Source organism: Molossus molossus, unplaced genomic scaffold (genome assembly GCF_014108415.1).
Source record: "Molossus molossus isolate mMolMol1 unplaced genomic scaffold, mMolMol1.p scaffold_m16_p_2, whole genome shotgun sequence".
In the NCBI taxonomy this organism is placed as follows: Eukaryota; Metazoa; Chordata; class Mammalia; order Chiroptera; family Molossidae; genus Molossus; species Molossus molossus.
Window position 1 is genome coordinate 20,303,313 of NW_023425355.1, and position 14,852 is coordinate 20,318,164.

General features: G+C 41.7%; 1 protein-coding gene across 1 annotated transcript; it reads right to left on the reverse strand.

Moving 5' to 3' along the window:
* Window positions 1–11,103: 11,103 nt before the first annotated feature.
* NAP1L3 (nucleosome assembly protein 1 like 3) lies at window positions 11,104–13,648 on the reverse strand. Its single transcript, XM_036271037.1, has one exon. The coding sequence runs from the start codon at window positions 13,358–13,360 to the stop codon at window positions 11,897–11,899; it is 1,464 nt and encodes a 487-aa protein (XP_036126930.1). The 5' UTR covers window positions 13,361–13,648; the 3' UTR covers window positions 11,104–11,896.
* Between the last annotated feature and the right edge of the window lie 1,204 nt (window positions 13,649–14,852).

Genomic DNA, 14,852 nt, shown 5'->3' on the forward strand with positions numbered 1-14,852 from the left:
GAAGAAAAAAAATATTTTTTTAAAAAAGAACAGGAACAGGTACAGAAAATCCATGAAAGAAAGAGAATTTTTTGTCCCTTGAAGACAGACAGACCTGGATGCGTTAATACCAATGCTAACATCCATAATATAGTGATATTTTACCTGGAATTCCAAGTAAAACTCACATCCTAATATAGCAAGAGTTGGAATAATTATTTTTTAATGGTTACTGCATGCCAAACTCTATGCTAAGTGTTTGATAAACAATATCTCATTTAAGCCTTACAATAATTTTGTGAGGTAGTCAGGTAACAGCCCCATTTTATGAACAAGAAAAATGAGGATTAGGATTAGAAGAGTTAAACAACTTGCATAACGTCATCACACAGCCAGTAAGTGACAAAAGTGGGAGTTGGTGCCAACTCTATTAGACTTCAAAACAGACAGGGAATGGTAAAAAATATAAGAAGTTGGAAAAGTAACAGAAATCTTTAATAATAATGGATCAACCTGCATTTAATTGAAATATAAATTTACTAAGCCAGTATTTATCTTGGCATACCTCTATGTATGATAGATATGACCTGAGACTAATCCCTATGCAGTGGTCCCACTAGCTATGAACCTGACAAAATTACTCAGACATGAGGTCCAAGTGGATTCAGGAGGTACCACTGCTAGATAAGATGAAATTCTTTGTTTTCTTCTATAGATGGACATCCTGTTCACTTCTAGGTGTACTTGTCCTCTGCTGCTTCCTTCCGGCCCTGTCTACTCCTGAGTATGGATAAGGGAGGTGATTCTCTAGGTAGCATAGCATGGTAGAGAGGTGGTATAATAGAGAAGCTAAGAACATAGACTTCAGCCCCACCAGTGTGGCTAAGTGGATTGAGCATGGTCCAATGGATTGAGAGTTCCTGGTTCAGTTCCTCGTCAGGGCACATGCCTCGGCTGTGGGCTCAATCCCCAGTAGGGGGTGTGCAGGAGGCAGCAGATAGAGAACCCAGAAATGGACCCAAGACATTATGCTCAATTAATATTTGACAAAGGAGGCAAGAGCATACAATTGAGCAAAGACAGCTTCTTTAATAAATAGGGTTGAAAAAATTGGACAGCTACATGCAAAAAATGAAACTAGACCATCAACTTACACCACACACAAGAATAAACTCAAAATGGATAAAAGACTTAAAGGTGACCCATGAATTCATAAAAATCCTAGAAGAAAATGTAGGCAACAAAATTTCAGACATCATACACAGTAGAATTTTCACTGATACATCACCTAAGGCAACAGGAACGAAGGAGAAAATGAACACATGGGACTACATCAAATTTAAAAGCTTCTACACAGCAAAATAAACAACCACCAAAATGCAAAGGAAACCCACTGTATGGGAGAACATTATTGCCAATGATACATCAGATAAGGGGTTAATTTCCAAAATATGTAGAGTGCTCATACAACTCAACAAAAGGAAGACAAATTACCCAATTAAAAAATGGGCAGAGGACCTAAATGGACACCTCTCCAAAGAGGACATACAAATGGCCAAGAGACATATGAAGAAATGATCAACATCACTAATCATCAGAGAGATGCAAATTAAAACAACAATGAGGCATCACCTCACACCCATCAGAATGGCTACCATCAACACATCATCAAACAACAAGCATTTGTGAGGGTGTGGAGAAAAGGGGACTTTAGTACAATGCTGGGGGGAATGCAGACTGGCGCAGCCACTATGGAAAACACTATGGTGTTACCTCAAAAATTAAAAATTTAATTGCCATTTGACCCAGTGATCCCCCTTTTAGGAATATACCCTAAGAAGCCCGAAACAACAATCAGAAAGAATATATGTACCCCCATGTTCATAGCAGCACTATTTACAATAGCTAATATCTGGAAACAGCCCAAGTGTCCATCAGTAGACGAATGGATAAAAACGTGGTGGTGCCCTGGCCAGTTTGGCTCAGCGGTTAGAGTGTCGGCCTGCGGTCCATAGAGACCCGGGTTCGGTTCCCGCTAGGGGTATGTACCTTGGTTGCATTTTTTCCCCGGCCCTGGTTGGGTCGTGTGGGAGGCAGCCACTCGATGTGTCAATTTCACGTTGATGTTTCTCTCTCTCTTTCTCCCTCCAATTCTATCTGAACAAAAAATGAAAAGGTGTCCTCGGATGAGGATAAAAAAAAAAAAGTGCTGGTACATATACACAATGGAGTACTATGCAGCTGTAAGAAAGATCTCTTATCCTTTAAGACGACATGGAGGGACCTGGAAAGTATTATCCTAAGTGAAACAAGCCAAACAGAGAAAGACAAGTATCATATGATCTCACTTATTTGTGGAATATAATGAACATAACAGTCTGAGGAATGGGGTAGTCCCAAAGACATGGAAGTAGGGTACAGACTGACAATCCCCAGAAGAGGGGGTGGTGGGGGAGAGATAAACCACAGAACTTATATGCATGTATGTATGAACAATGGACATGGACAACAAAGATGGGGTCAAGGTGGGGAGGGAGTGGAGGGGGGAATCAGTCGGGGTAAAAGGAGAAACATCTGTAACAAAAATAAATTAATTAATTAAAAAAATAAAAATATAAATAAATAAATAAATAAATAAATAAATAACATAGACTTCAGCAAGACCACCAAGTTTAAAGCTTGGCTTTACTAATTGTGAGAGGTTGGACAAGTTGTTTTACCTCTCTGTGCCTCAGTTTCCTCCTCTGTTAAATAGAGCTAATAATAGTACCTGCTTTAAAGACTGTAGTAAAAATTACAAGAATAGTAATTTGTATATTCCTGGTGCACAGTAACCATTCCACAAGCATTTTCTCTTGATAAAGCTAAACCCTCAGATTTTAGGCAGAAGGATCTTGTAATTCCTTCTTTTGTCTCTGTAGGAGGTTCTGGCCCCTGGCAGCCCTGTTTCTTTTCCTCCTGGTTTTCTTCTCCTACAGAATAGTCACAGCTCAGTCATTAACACACTGGAGCACTACTCAGCAACACAATGTACAACCTGCCAATACAGATACAACTTGGATGGATCTTAGGTTATTTTGCTAAGTGAAAACTGGCCGATCTCAAAAGGTTACATACTGCATAATTTCATTTATACAACCACCTGTATAATTTTTTTTTATTTCAAGATTGAGAATACATTAATGGTTAAGAAAAGTTGGGGAAAGGAAGGAGAAGGTTAGTATGAGGGAATTTCTTTTTGGTAATAGAACAGTTCTGAATCTTGACTGTAATGGCAGCTCCATGAATGTGGTGAAAACAGCATTGAATAACACAGATATACACACAGAGGAATGCATGGAAAATCTGGCAAAATCTGAATGAGGTCTGTAAACTCTGTCAATTTTCTGGTTTGGGTATAGTACTATAGTCATGTAAGGTGTTACCCTTACCATTAGGGACAGCTTGGTGCAGGGAACATATAACCTCTCTGTACAATTTTTGCAACTTTCTGTGAGTCTTTAATTGTCTCAAAATAAAACATTTTCTTTAAATGTTGATGAAGGATGCTTTTGCCAATTATTGAAGAAGGCCCAATTAACCTCTTGGGCCAAAACCCAATTCACCAAACTGGTATTTCAGAAACACTGTTCAGATAGGAGAGTTGTTAACAGCTCTGCTGCAGAAAAAGTTTTCTGAGGTGAATACACTCAGAGAACACTACACACTGCCCTCTTGGAGATTTCTCTCTACATTGTCATGATCCTCAGTCCTGCCTGTGCATCAGAATCATCTGAATAAAAAATAAAGACAGAAATAATCTGCAAATCAAAGAAATAGACATAGTCCCAAGATACACACTGGAAAGAATGTGTTCCAGTGGCTATACAATTTAAACCAAAGAAAATGCAGGACTCTGAGATAATGCTTGCTTTCGCAGGTCTCAGGCAGTGCACAGATGCCCTTGAATGTGCAAGCCCAAACATCTGATTTAGACCCTGTGGTTGACTTTGAAAGCAGCAAGAAATGACCCCATCAGGGAAACAGCTCCAAACACAGAACAAAGGGGAGCTAAAGTAAAGAGGAATTATACCAGCATCTCATCATTTTCTGAGATCCTCCATTCTGCTTCAATGTGAGGAAGGCAGACAAGCAATAAGTAACTCTATAGATGCTAGCCAGTCAGTTCAGCAGAAATTAACTATAAGATCACCAAAGAACACCTCTCACTCAAGGCTTTTCCCTGAATCATGAAGACCTACCGCTCATTCCAAATCTGGCCATGGTGAAGTGAGAGCTGAGAGGAAAACGCCATAAATATGTGCAGAGAAATGGCCTCCAGCAGAAGATACAACAATTTGGAGAAAGAACGATATGATACCAACCTGAATTGAAGCTTCTGTGATGTTCAAGATCAGTTCCTTCCACTTCTCCACACATCACACTTCAGCAATTTGCCCACAAATCTGATAACAGGACAAAGCCTGAGCACAAAGCATTTAAAAATAAGAAGCAGCCCGGCCAGTGTGGCTCAGTGGTTGAGCATTGACCCATGCACAAAGAGGTCACCAGTTTGATTCCCGGTCAGGGCACATGCCCAGGTTGTGGGCCCAACCCCCAGTAAGGGGCATGCAGGAGGCGGCCAATCAATGTTCTCTCTCATCAATATTTCTATCTCTCTCTCCTCCTCCCTTCCCCTCTCTCTAAAAATCAATAAAGAAAAAAAAAAAGAAGAAGAAGAAGAAGAAGCAAAACAGTTTATGCTGGAGGCAGCCAAAGGGGTGGGGGAGGGAAACAGGAACAGTTTCTGAATATTTGTTTTAAAACCCCATTGTAACAGTAAACTTTAAAAATCTATTGACTGATATAAAAAAGGCTCAATTATATGGAAAAATATCTTGTCCTTGGATCAGAAGACTGAACAACATGAAATTCCTGATACTCTGCAAATGAACTTATAAATTCTAACAAACCTTGATGGGGAGGGAGCCTTAAAAAAAAAAAAAAAAAGTATTCTGCAGTTCACATGGAAAAATAAACAGGGGAAAATAACCCAAAACTACTAAAAATTTTTATAAGGAACTATTTTGATTAGATAATAAAATGTATATGAGGACTTTGTTTTTTAATATTCTTTTATTGATTTTTAGAGAGAGAAAGACAAAGAGAGAAACATCAATGTGAGAGAGAGACATCTATTGGCTGCCTCCTGCATGCCCCCTACTGGGGATTGAGCCTGCAACCTGGGCGTGAGCCCTGACTAGGAATTGAACCAAGATCTCTCAGTCCATGGGAGGATGCTCAATCCACTCAGCCATACCAGATGGGCAGGAATTTATGTTTTAAAAATTTATACTGACACAAGAAGCAAACATCTGAACCGAACAGCCCAGAAATAGTCCCAAACACATAGGGAATGTATTATATAATAAAGGCAGAAACTAATTACTTTGGATCTTCATTAATTCTAGAAATGGTATTGAAACAACTGGATAGTTGTGTTGAGAGAAAAAAAGTGGTACAGTTACCTCAATCTGCACTTTAAAATGATCCAGAAAAGCCCTGGCCGGTTTGGCTCAGCGGTTAGAACATCGGCCCATGGACCAGAGAGACCTGGGTTCAGTTCCCGCGAAGGACACGTACCTCCCTTGTAGTTTGTCCCTGGCCCCGGTTGGGGTCATGTGGGTGGCAGCCACTCGATGTGTCTCTCTCACATCCATGTTTCTCTCTCTCTCTTCCTCTCTCCCTCTTGCTCTATCTGAAGATAAATGCAAAAGTATCCTCGGGTGAGGATAAAAATAAATAAATAATAATAACTAACTAACTAAATAAAATGATCCAGAAAAGATTAAAGCTTTAAATGAACCCATAAAAGCACTGTAAGAAAACATGAGCATTTTTGTTAAATGATGTCAGTGTGGAAAGTCTTTCTAAGCCAAATACCCAAAATCCATAATCGGGGGAAATAAATAAATGTAACTACTGTATATTAACATTTAAATTCTCTGCAGGGAAAAAGAAAAAAAAAAACAACTGGAAAAGATCAAACAGGAAAATGTTTCAACATATGCAACATTTGCCTTAATTCAAAGACAGTACTTAAGTACTTACAGTTACTAATGGATTAGAAAAAGATTCTCCTAACCTAATTGCCCATCATAAAAAAAACCTGATGCAATAAATTATGGTATGTCCATTTTTAATTCATATTTTAAAAAGTGAATTAGCCCTGGCTGGTTTGGCTCAGCGGTTGGAGCATCGGCCTGCAGACCAGAGAGTCCCGGTTCAGTTTCTGCTAGGGGCATGTACCAAAAAAAAAGACAGAAATTTAAAAGAAAGAAAGGAAGGAAGGAAGGAAGGAAGGAAGGAAGGAAGGAAGGAAGGAAGGAAGGAAGATATGAGAAGTGAAAGGGATAGAATAATAGTTATATTACTAAAGATAGATATAGATATTTATTTTCCATGTACAGTGTGGTTACCTTTGAACTTAGAATTGTTTCATTTTTATACTTTTCAGTACATTTTCCAAATCTTCTGTAATGAATATATTTTATAATCAGAAGACAAGTATTAAAATAATAACAAAGTGACCACACTCAGTGAAGCGGTAGTGCAAAGAAAATACACTTAATCACCTTAATTTATATAAACCATGAGTAAAAGATGAGAAAAAAACTACTTTTATTAGCACCATAGTGGAAAATAACAGCTTCATCATGTTTATCCTTTTCTTTTTAAGTTAGTGTCATGCAAAATTAAAAAACACAGTCTAGGAAACTTGATATTAATGTGGACTTGAGAATTTTTAACTCTATGCTACTTCATTCAAGTGATAACATTTTAAAATGCACCATGGCATAATAAATAAGGCACACCTGGTACAAGTTGACTTAAACCCTCCTGCTTCTGAGCTGGAGGCCAAACACAGACTGGATTAGCTCTTCAAGTACACACCCCCTCGCCCAGTAAATATTAATTTTAGTGAAGAGTTCTGATAATTTTCCCACTTACACTGTAAACGCTATACGACAAAAAGACACCATCAGGAATAAACTACATCACAACAAAGATGATTTAGAGAATTTACTGTGTTCTGCAGCTCTTGAAGAAAAATATACTTCAAATTCTATGTGTTTTAATACTTAGATTGTTTCATTGAAATTTAAAAAATATACTCTACAAAAAAATTTTTGAAGTAATGTGTATGATGGTGTTTTCTCACAAAATTGAAAATGGAACTGCCATTTGACCCAGTGATCCTATTTCTAGGACTATATTCTAAGAAGCCTGAAACACCAGTCAGAAAGAATATATGCACCTTTATTCATAGCAGCACTATTTACAATAGCTAAGATCTGGAAACAGTTCAAATGTCCATCAGTCGATGAGTGGATAAAAAAGCTGTGGTACTTATACACAATGGAGTACTATGCAGCTGTAAGAAAGAAGGATCTCTTATCCTTTGAGACGACATGGAGGGACCTGGAGAGTATTATGCTAAGCGAATTAAGCCAGTCTAAGAAAGACAACTATCACAAGATCTAACTTATTTGTGGAATATAATGAACTAAACAAACTGCTGAACAAAATTCACCCAGAGACATAGAAGTAGGGTTCAGACTGAAACTTCAGAGGAGGGGGGTGAGGGAGGGGAGAGATAAACCAAAGAATGTATGCATATAAGCATAACCAATGGACATAGAAAACAATACTGGGCGGGGGTGGGGGGAACAGGGAAAAAGGAGAAACATCTGTAACAAAAATAATTAAATTTTTTAAAAGTGTGTTGAATGTATTATACTGCAGGTTGTCCTAATACATGGGCCAATGGGTGCAAACACCTCATCAAGTGAGAGGTTATACTTTTTTCCAGGATCCTGCAATTCCTTTTCAAATCAGGCTTCTATCTTATCGCATGGTCCGCGATGCTGTTTAAGGGTAGGGACACCAGCATCCCTGGACCCTCACAGAATTGGGCATTTACATCGTTTGACCATCTGTTTTGTCACTTTCTTCACTTAGCTCCACACTTAACTACCGTCACCTCGTGCTGCTTAGGAAGTCCCTTGTCATCTGAGTCTGCCACTTTATAGAAAAGAGCAAACTTTTAGAGTGACTGTCCCGGACGCTTGGTTGGGAAAGAACTCACAAAGGAGGACGTGGCGAAGACCGCAGCGGAGGGGGAAGAGAGGACGACCTCTTATGACCTCTTCGGTAGGGTGGACAGAGAAGAGGGCAGCTGGCCTCAGTTTGAATCAAAGAGAGCGGGAACAGCGCACCAGGACGGTGCTGGGATAAACTGCAAAACTATTTTCACGCCCCGGCTCCCAGCGCTGAGCTGTGTTCCCAGTCGGCTCCTCCTCCTGACATCATTCATTGGCTGAGCAGTTGTGATGGTCAAACTGCAGCCCAATGATTGTGCGAGGCCAGCGGGTCTCAGGGCTCTATGCACTTCCACCGGGCAAGGTGGTCCTAGCCCCTAAAAGATTCTTGCTTTTCCGGAATCCTACCTTTACTGATGTAAATATCCTTGGCACCTGCTCCCAGTCCCCCAGGCTTAAAATCAGAAGGTAAACACGCCAATAAGGTGTCATTCCAATTGTCTTCTTACCCCCTCTCAACTTGAATTCACCTTTTGATCTGAGCCAGGAACTTGTGATAAAACTTAATCAGGAGACGGACTGGGAGAAAAGACAACCATCTACTTACAGGGCTTATCTTACACTACATGTGCTGTTGAATGATTTTTATTTTCTGCATTTCTGCTTCTGTAGATATATACTATAATGGAACTCGTTCCTTTAAGCCTGGAAAATACAACATGGGAAGGGGCTACAGTAAATACTTAAGAAAGCATTCTAGCGCTGGCCAGTTTGGCTCAGCAGTTAGAGTGCGTGGACCAGAGAGTCCCGGGTTCGGTTCCCGTTGAAGGCACGTAAATCGGTTGCAGTTTGTCCCAGGCCAGGTTGGGGTCGTGTGGGTGGCAGCCACTGGATGTGTCTCTCTCACGTTGGTGTTTCTCTCTCTCTTCCTCCCTCTCTCCCTCCCTCCCTATCTGAAAATGAATGCAAAAGTGTCCTCTAGTGAAGAGTTTTTTTAAAAAGCATTCTAAGATGCAACGATGATGTTGTAGTATTCCATCTAGAAGTTTTAAGGGCTCTGCTGTCTGTGACATTAGGCAAGCACAGTAAATGTGAGTTGAGAACCTCTGTAGCAGTGAGCCAGGTACACTATATTTATTACAGTCTCTGTTTTGGCTCTGGCATATAAGTAAATCTGTTGCCATACCCGTTTTTGATGGATGCAAAAATCTCAGAAATAAAACCGGGTACTCTCAAAAATTGCAATGGTATGGCTAAAAGCAATCATTTGCTTCCCGATTTTGTATAAATCCTAACAACAGAAATACCCAAACATTTGTCATTGGCCATGAGTTATTATACTTTTAACATTTATAGACATGGAGTGGGGGCTATTGTTAAGCAGGGATAAAAGCAAAACACTAAACTACATATGGTGGGATTTGGAAAAAACTATTTTATAATCATATTGCCCAGAGACCCAGAAATTCCAGAATCCTGTCTTCCTCCTACTACATCTCTTTCCTGTAAGGTCTTGAAGGCAAATCAACGTGTGTGGAAAAAGAAATGGCAAATGTGAAATAAGACACCACTTTCATATTTGCTGTGCTTGTGCCTCTGTGCCAGTGCAAAACCTCTGGTAAACTGAGTTTATAGGCCCTCCTCCTCACACTTATTTCAAATCAAAATCTTAAGATCTAATTACCTGCACAGTAAACAAGTGCACTGTGCAGAAGAGGTGAGAGGACGATGTTACCTATAAAAAACAAGCCACCCCTGGCAGTATGACCTCCTCCCCAGGACAGAACATGAGTCATTTACCCATCCCGCTCTTGGAAGTGAAAGCAACAGCTTACATAGAAGTCCTTTCTGGCGGAGGAATTCCTGCCCTCTGCCCTCCCCTCCTCTTCTTCCCATCCCCACACCTTCCAATCCTTTCCATTCTTCACCTCCTCCCCTCTTCCATCCTCCCCTCTCCCTTCCTCCCCTTCCCTTTTTTCCCTCCTTCCTCTTTCCATCTTTTCTTTCCCCCTCCTTTCCACCCTCTTCCCTTCCTCCTCCTCCCCATCCTCTTCTCCTTCTTCCCTCCCTCCTCCTTCTCACTCTCTTCTCCTTCTTCCCTCCCTCCTCATTCCCATCCTCTTAACCTTCCTCTTCCCACCCTCCTCCTTCCCACCCTCTTCTCCTTCCTTGTCCCTTCTTTCCCTTCCTCCTCCTTCCCACTCTCTTCTCCTTCTTCTTCCCTCCCTTTTCCTTCCCATCCTCTTCTCTCCCTCCTCCTTCCCACCCTCTTCTCCTTCCTCTTCCCTTCTTTCCCTCCCTCCTCCTTCCCTCTCTTCTCCTTCATCTTCCCTTCTTTCCCTTCCTCCTCCTTCCCACCCTCTTCTCCCTCCTCCTTCCCACCCTCTTCTCCTTCCTCTCCCTTCTTTCCCTCCCTCATCCTTCCCACCCTCTTCTCCTTCCTCTCCCTTCTTTCCCTTCCTCCTCCTTCCCACCCTCTTCTCCTTCCTCTCCCTTCTTTCCGTTCCTCCTCCTTCCCACCCTCTTCTCCCTCCTCCTTCCCACCCTCTTCTCCTTCCTCTTCCCTCCCTCCTCCTTCCCACCCTCTTCTTCTTCCTCTTCCCTTCCTCCTCCTTCCCACCCTCTTCTCCTTCCTCTTTCCATCTTCCTTTCCTCCTCCTTCCCACTCTCTTCTCCTTATACTTTCCTCCCATTTCCTTACTTTTCCCTCCTCCTCTTCTACTCATCTCATTCTCCCCTTTTGCTCTTCACTTTCTCTTCTTCCACCTTCCTTCATTTTCCCCCTCCCCATCCCATCTCCTCTTGTCTTGGCTCCTCCCAGGCCCCATTTCTCCCTAACCACTGGAAAGTGTATCCTCCAAAGAAGACCTAAGATCCAGGGAAATGGAGAATGTTATAATAGTTGTATCTTTTTAAAATCCCATTTCCCTCAGTATATTCCACTTTTTCTATAAAAAGCACTTTTTATAATTAGGAAAACATGCTAGATTTTTACAGCATAACACACTTTATTTGACATTTATTTATTTTAGGTTGCAAGAGAAGTACACGAAAAGTATCAAATGATGTAAAGTGGTCGTTTTTAGTGAAAGGCAAAGTAGAACATATTACCAAAAAAGTGTGGTTAGTAACTTTACAATAACACAGCATAAGGTGAGGAAACTTTTAAAAATACTATGTCATATTAACACCTCACTGGTAAACAATCACTCCATTATGACTAAATGTATAGGCCACTGGCACATAAATAAAATCATAGTCATATCATAGATGGTCTGGATGGACATTCTTAAATGTACGCTAATCTTTTCACAGGCAGTCACATTTCACAATACACTGTTCTAGTTAATATAAATACTGCATTTCTCTAGTAAAATAATGAAGGCACAGCTAGGACAAGCAAATTTAAACCCTTAGTCTCCTGGGCTGGGAAAGAAAAACACTTGCATTGGTACTTCAGGAACTTTGTTTTTTTCAAGCACATTATTTGTCTCAGTTAACAATACTGACAGTTTTCACAGACACATTCTAATAGGAACATGACAAAAGGACTTCACAAAAGTCAAAACTCTGGAGCACCCAATTAACATGCTTTAAATAACTGACAGCAGTTTACAGGTTTTGAAGAATATCACACTGCAACAGGGTGTATAGAGTAAACTGATACTTAGACACTTTGAGACACTTTTTTAGACTACCAAGAAAATACAGAAATACAAGACTGTAAAGAATACTAGTAACAAGGTTATTGAGCAGGCTTTATTTCAAGGCTATATGAACCTGCTTCACTTCTTCCTGAACTTTGGAGATCTTGAAAATTCTTTCCAGCAGCCTCTTTATTTTCGGTATTTCCTTTTTCCATAATCTTTACCATTTTTATAGGCACCCCTGACTTCTCCTGTATAGTAATAGACTGATTTCAGGATGACGTTATCATGTAAAATTTGACCGATTTCAAAGTCCTCATCAAGGATAGCATCTTCTCGTGGCTCCAGCTTTCCAATCTTAGGAATCTCAGGAGGGCTAAAGAAATTGAAGAACGATGCATTAGGAACCACTCTTGGCTCAATTTCAATTTCTCCAGTGGCAGTTGTGCGACTCTGGGTGATTGTCACTGTAACATTCCTTCCTCTTCTCCAATCTATCGTACAGCCTTTGCAATCGTGGATTTCCCATCCCCAAGAGAAGAAGGGATCTATGTGATCTGGCTTTGACTTGATTATATATGTCTTGGTCAGCACCTCATTTGTGAAGTATGGATTGGGCTGAAAATAAAAATCAAATGTGTAACTTATAGGCCGGCCAGGTTTTGAGAACTTCAGGCTCACATCTGACAGGAACTTCAGAATGGGCTCATCATACTTCTGAATCAAGGGGCCGAGCTTGTCAACATTCTTTAAAACATTCAGCCAATAGTCAGGGATGCCTTTAGGATCTTCTTTCTTAGGTTTTCCCTTGCGAGCTCTTTTCAGATTCACTCTTTCTTTAGGCCTGACCTCAGGAACTCTTTTAGGAGTGTCTTTTCCTGCAGCCTTAGTATCTGCTGCTTTAGGCTGCTCTTTATCTTCTGCCTTTGCCTGGGGGACTTCTTTAGGCTCTTCTTTTACTTCAGGCTTTATCTCCAGAAGATCTATCGACGTGGCTCTTTCTTCAGCCTTTGCCTCCGGGATTTCTTTAGGAACCTCAGTCTCTTCAGTCTTTGCCTGGGGTTTTTCTTCAGAAGCATCTTCTTCCTCGCCTTCTAAGGCAGGCATTTCACTAGGGCTGCCTTCCTGCACCTCCTCATCACTGCTGAACACCTCATCCTCGGAATTCCATTCACATTCTTCCTCTGTGGGTTCATATTCTGCGTTTATGATTTGAAATCGCCGATCGTATAGAGGCCTATTGAGTTCGGCGTATTTTCTTTCCAGGCCGTGAATTGCCTTTAAGAATAGGGCATCTACCTTGTCACATTCATCTTGAATATTTCTGAGAGCCTGCACCCGATTTCGAACGGCCTGGGGCAGCCGATCCAGGAAATTCTTACCCGACGGAGCCCGCCGCGCCCTCCGAAAAGGCTCAGGTATCCTCTTCTTTCTATACAAGCGGCTGCGGCTGCTGCTGCCGCTGCTGCTGCCGCTGCTGCTGCTGCTGCTGCTGCTGCTGCTGCTGCTGCGGCTGCTGCTGCACCCGGTGCTGCTGCTAGCGCTGCTGCTGTCAGACTCTTCTCCGGAATCACTAGCCGAGCTAGCCAGCATCTCTTCAACACCCCCCTGGGCGGCAGGTTCCGAGACCATGCTAAGATCCGCTTCTGCCATTTTGCAAGCCTGCAAACCTCTTACGGTGGCAACTACCGCTGAGACCGCGCGCCCAGAGGAGGGCAGAAAATGACTCACGGATGCTCGGGTGGCGGAGGCTCAGGATGAGGAGGTGGTGCGACCAGGGCAGCAGTAGCGCAGGGCCGGTGGATCTGGGCAGCGGCGATCGCGCGTAGGTAGCAGGGTCAGCGGAGGCCTGCGCGACAGCAGCGGCGACACTCTCTCCCGGCGGCCGCAGCGGTGGACAGAGGTGGGCCGCAGCTCAATGGTGCAGTGTGAGACCCCGAGATATCTCCACTGTTTTGATCGCAAGCCCCCTCCCCTTTCAGTCCTACCTCACGTTCATTTAGTTCCCAGTGTTCCTTTTGCTAGCACCTCATTTGCTGGGCTTACTTGATTGACAGTCCCTAAGCCCAATGAATGACCAGACGCTACGCCCCCCCCTCCAGACTCCGCCCACCTTCCCAGACGCTTCTCGGTAGCTGAGGCACACACCCCTGGAAGACGTTTTTCCCCTCCAAATTCTGTCTTTATAGTTTTATAATTAAAAAAAAAAAAAGCTTAGATAAGTGGTAAAAATACTAGCCATTGTTCCCAACACGGGAAGAGGAGTATCCTCCAGTCCGCTCATCCAGAATTCCTGTTTGGTTTGTCAGGGGCCTCTCACAAAAATCTTTTTTTTAATCAATTGGATGAAAATACTCCAAATGGCATCAGTGGGCAGTGTGATTATGTATGCTTTTTTAAAAAAATATCTTTATCGAAATATTCTATGAGCATGTATTTTTACACTGAAAATAAAGGGGCAGTCGTTTATTGGCAAACGGGGGAGGGGCCAGGAAGCAGGCATATTGCAATCCACGTAGCAGTTTTAATAAGTGCTGTCTGTGATGTTTGGCAAGCCTGGTTTATATCCATCTACAGGGTTTGCGAACCCATGTTGCCGTGAGTCAGTTACACCATTTTTACTATGTTTCTCTTTTTCAGCTGGCATATAATATACCCCAGCCTGGCTGCTGACTTGCCACGTAGCCCTGTTCAATGCCTACAACAGCCTTGTAGATAAAAGAAAAGGGTATTCAAATGTTGGGTAGTATTATTTAAAGGCGGACTGTTTGCTCTGTACTTTTATGCAGCAGTTTTCAATTCCAGGAACAGCAGGATGGGAGGGAGAATCTATGCTAGTGAAAGTGGATCCTCTGTCAGGGTATACTTTACAATGTCATCTGCCACCAATTTCTTTCTAACATTGTGAAATTCTAGCCAAACTGCAGTGTGATTTACAAATCCATTAATATGTGAATAAACTTTTGCAAAATGAAGTTTAAAAACAGGTATGTGTTATTTTTATTTACAGGATTCTTTTCTGCTACAGAACAACTCCCTTGGTACAACCAAAAAGACCAGTGTTTACTTTTCATTGAAAGGTAAGGAACATAATTTTAGCCCATTTTTATGAATGACAAGAATTACCTATCTGTATACGAATAAA

Coding starts and splice junctions, on each gene's coding strand:
- NAP1L3 (XM_036271037.1), bottom strand. CDS start 13,360: ATGGCAGAAGCGGATCTTAGCATGGTCTCGGAACCTGCCGCCCAGGGG.